General features: G+C 44.4%; 1 protein-coding gene across 1 annotated transcript; it reads right to left on the bottom strand.

Moving 5' to 3' along the window:
* Positions 1-672: 672 nt before the first annotated feature.
* Positions 673-827, bottom strand: Pmar_PMAR001731 (hypothetical protein; the record flags this gene model as incomplete). Its single annotated transcript, XM_002778441.1, has 1 exon — positions 673-827. A coding segment is annotated over one exon (155 nt), but the record flags the coding sequence as incomplete, so codon positions are not given.
* Between the last annotated feature and the right edge of the window lie 1,644 nt (positions 828-2,471).

Genomic DNA, 2,471 nt, shown 5'->3' with positions numbered 1-2,471 from the left:
AACTTATCATTGGGAGTTTCACCCGTGATATGAAAAACACATTTTACGACTATTGCAAGGCGGAAATATCGCGTTTTTCACGCAGTTTCACGCCACTTCACGTGAAACGGGTGAAACTCCATTATTCATCGTCGAACCAAAATGATGAATCACGCAGGATGAGCTCGGAAGAGACTACACATCCAGCACTTTCTAACAAGCTTGATCACGCTAAGAAATGTTGGATCTCAACTCCTCTCCCAACGTAACCAAGAAGTTACAGATTGAGAATCAACCACGAGAATCACGACTAGCCTGCGCCAACATACACACAGCTGTTGGGCCTGCACGAAATTAGCACCAAGTAGGCGTAAAATAGAAATTCGAACGGTGATCCAACCGGTGACTCTGTTGAAATACGACCATATTATTGAGAATTGTTAATGTGAATTTTTCACGCCAACAGGAAATTTCCCTCCCGCTGAGTGCCATTTGACGTGTGTGAAGAGATGCATGTCGTCGAATACATGTGTTGATGACAGTATGAAAATAGCGCGAAAATTTTGGGGATTTCTTGTTGGTTTCTGTACACTTCGACCCGAACTCCTATGATTAGCTTTGGGAACTACGTAGCAGCGCTACTACTACTACTACTACTACTCCTACTACTACTACTACTACTACTACTACTACCTCAGAGATATTCCGCTACTCATCTCCTTACATACCGCACCATTCTGAAGTTCCTTAGTTGTACCAACAACCTGTGGTGATTCAACAGCTGAGGGAACTGTAGAAGCTTCTGATGCCGCCGATGAGCAAACTGACGGGGATGTGGGCTCGGACATGACTAAGGAAAAGTCCTCAAGCTAAGTAAAGTATCGTAAAATTCACGCCACTGTTGCGTAGTATCCCAGGTAACCACAATAGTGTAGAAGTCAATGCCCTCAATTCATGAATTTCCAAAGCTATACTGTGGGAATCCACACACGACTTGAGGTAGAAGTTCTTGAAGAAAGTTCCTCATCAACACACAAGGAACATTACGGCAGCATTTCCAAAATGAAACGCAAGCAATTACATAATCAACGATATCATGTCATAATAAACATGAATGAGGAAATATAAATCTCATAACCGGTTCATGTGATGCATGACAATTCTCAACAAGACTGATTGGCCATTTGGAACTGGGATTGGATTGCACATCGAGAGATACTCGGTTCGATCCTCGGTCAGGCATCTAGCAAATGTTATTCCTCGAAATAATCAACTTATGAATCCGCCCTTATTATTTATCGAGAGGCCATGCACATGGTCATATGGAGACATGTAAGGGTTGACGAGCTAGCCAGAATGGCGTCACCAAAACAACGAAACGGTGTCACTATTTCCAAAGAGTGTTCCTTAGGGTCCACCACACGCTGAGATGACCTAGAATGTATCTTATCTGAGGTCAGCTAATATATATACCCAATAGAATGCTTAAGAAATTCGTTACACGCAGTAGAATCGGCGAGATGGTATTTTGTCACGCGCCACGAAATTAAATCTCGCGCCACGAAACTTTCGTGACGAAAGCGGCAAAACGGGATCTGGATCTGGGATGGATCACGCTCTCCGCTGAGGTCGTCCAACTTGCGTCCCAACACCCCTACCCTTTTTAGCAACTAGGCACGACCTGACTTCGATCAATGTTCAATTCATTGGACACGATCAAAGGAAGAACCGTGCACGAGATTGCGCGGGCCCTAATGCGAAGGACATGCGTGCAACTTCATAGCTAACGTCGGTTGTCTGGATCGTTACCTCCAACTCACACTCTCCGCTGACTCACATCTCAACACCCATCACTGTTGAGCATCTCACGGGTAAAAACACTAAAACCGTGTAATATCGATATGTAATGATGTATTACTGTGATTTAAATCAATGGTTATCATTATACACTATATCGAATATTATCTATTGTAAGGTAAACAATACGAATATATGATTATAATAATATGTTTCAATGCAGGGTTCTTCCTTTGACCGTGTCCAATGTGTATTGTGCGGACCCCGAATGTTCTGTGGCAGGCCACGAATGGATCTCGACGGCCACAAAAATCTCACGGAGAAGTCCCCCACAGAAACAAAGTACGGCGGATGAGAACGGAGCAAGGGAAACCCGAAATCCGACAGGACAACCCGAAACCCGAAGTGTTATCCAAGTGAAGGCTGTTTGTTATCCAAGGCTGAAATGATCCCACCGAAACCAGAAACCCGAACTGATATCCAAGTGATGTGTAGGCTGACGGCTGCCCGCTAGCAAGGCAGGGCTTTGGTAGAAAGAGGCACGCAGAAAGTCGAGTGGCAAAGCGTGAAATATGGCCCGAGGAGATAGAAAGTGGCTAAGGGAAAAGTTTGCGGCTGGAGCGAGAAGATGATAGGCAAAATGTCACCTCTTTTTACTTTTTGCATCGTGTCACAGTTGACAAGCTACTGTGCGT

The sequence above is a fragment of the Perkinsus marinus genome, assembly GCF_000006405.1.
Source record: "Perkinsus marinus ATCC 50983 genomic scaffold scf_1104296949514, whole genome shotgun sequence".
NCBI lineage: Eukaryota > Perkinsozoa > Perkinsida > Perkinsidae > Perkinsus > Perkinsus marinus.
This window is presented reverse-complemented; position numbering and strand designations above follow the sequence as displayed.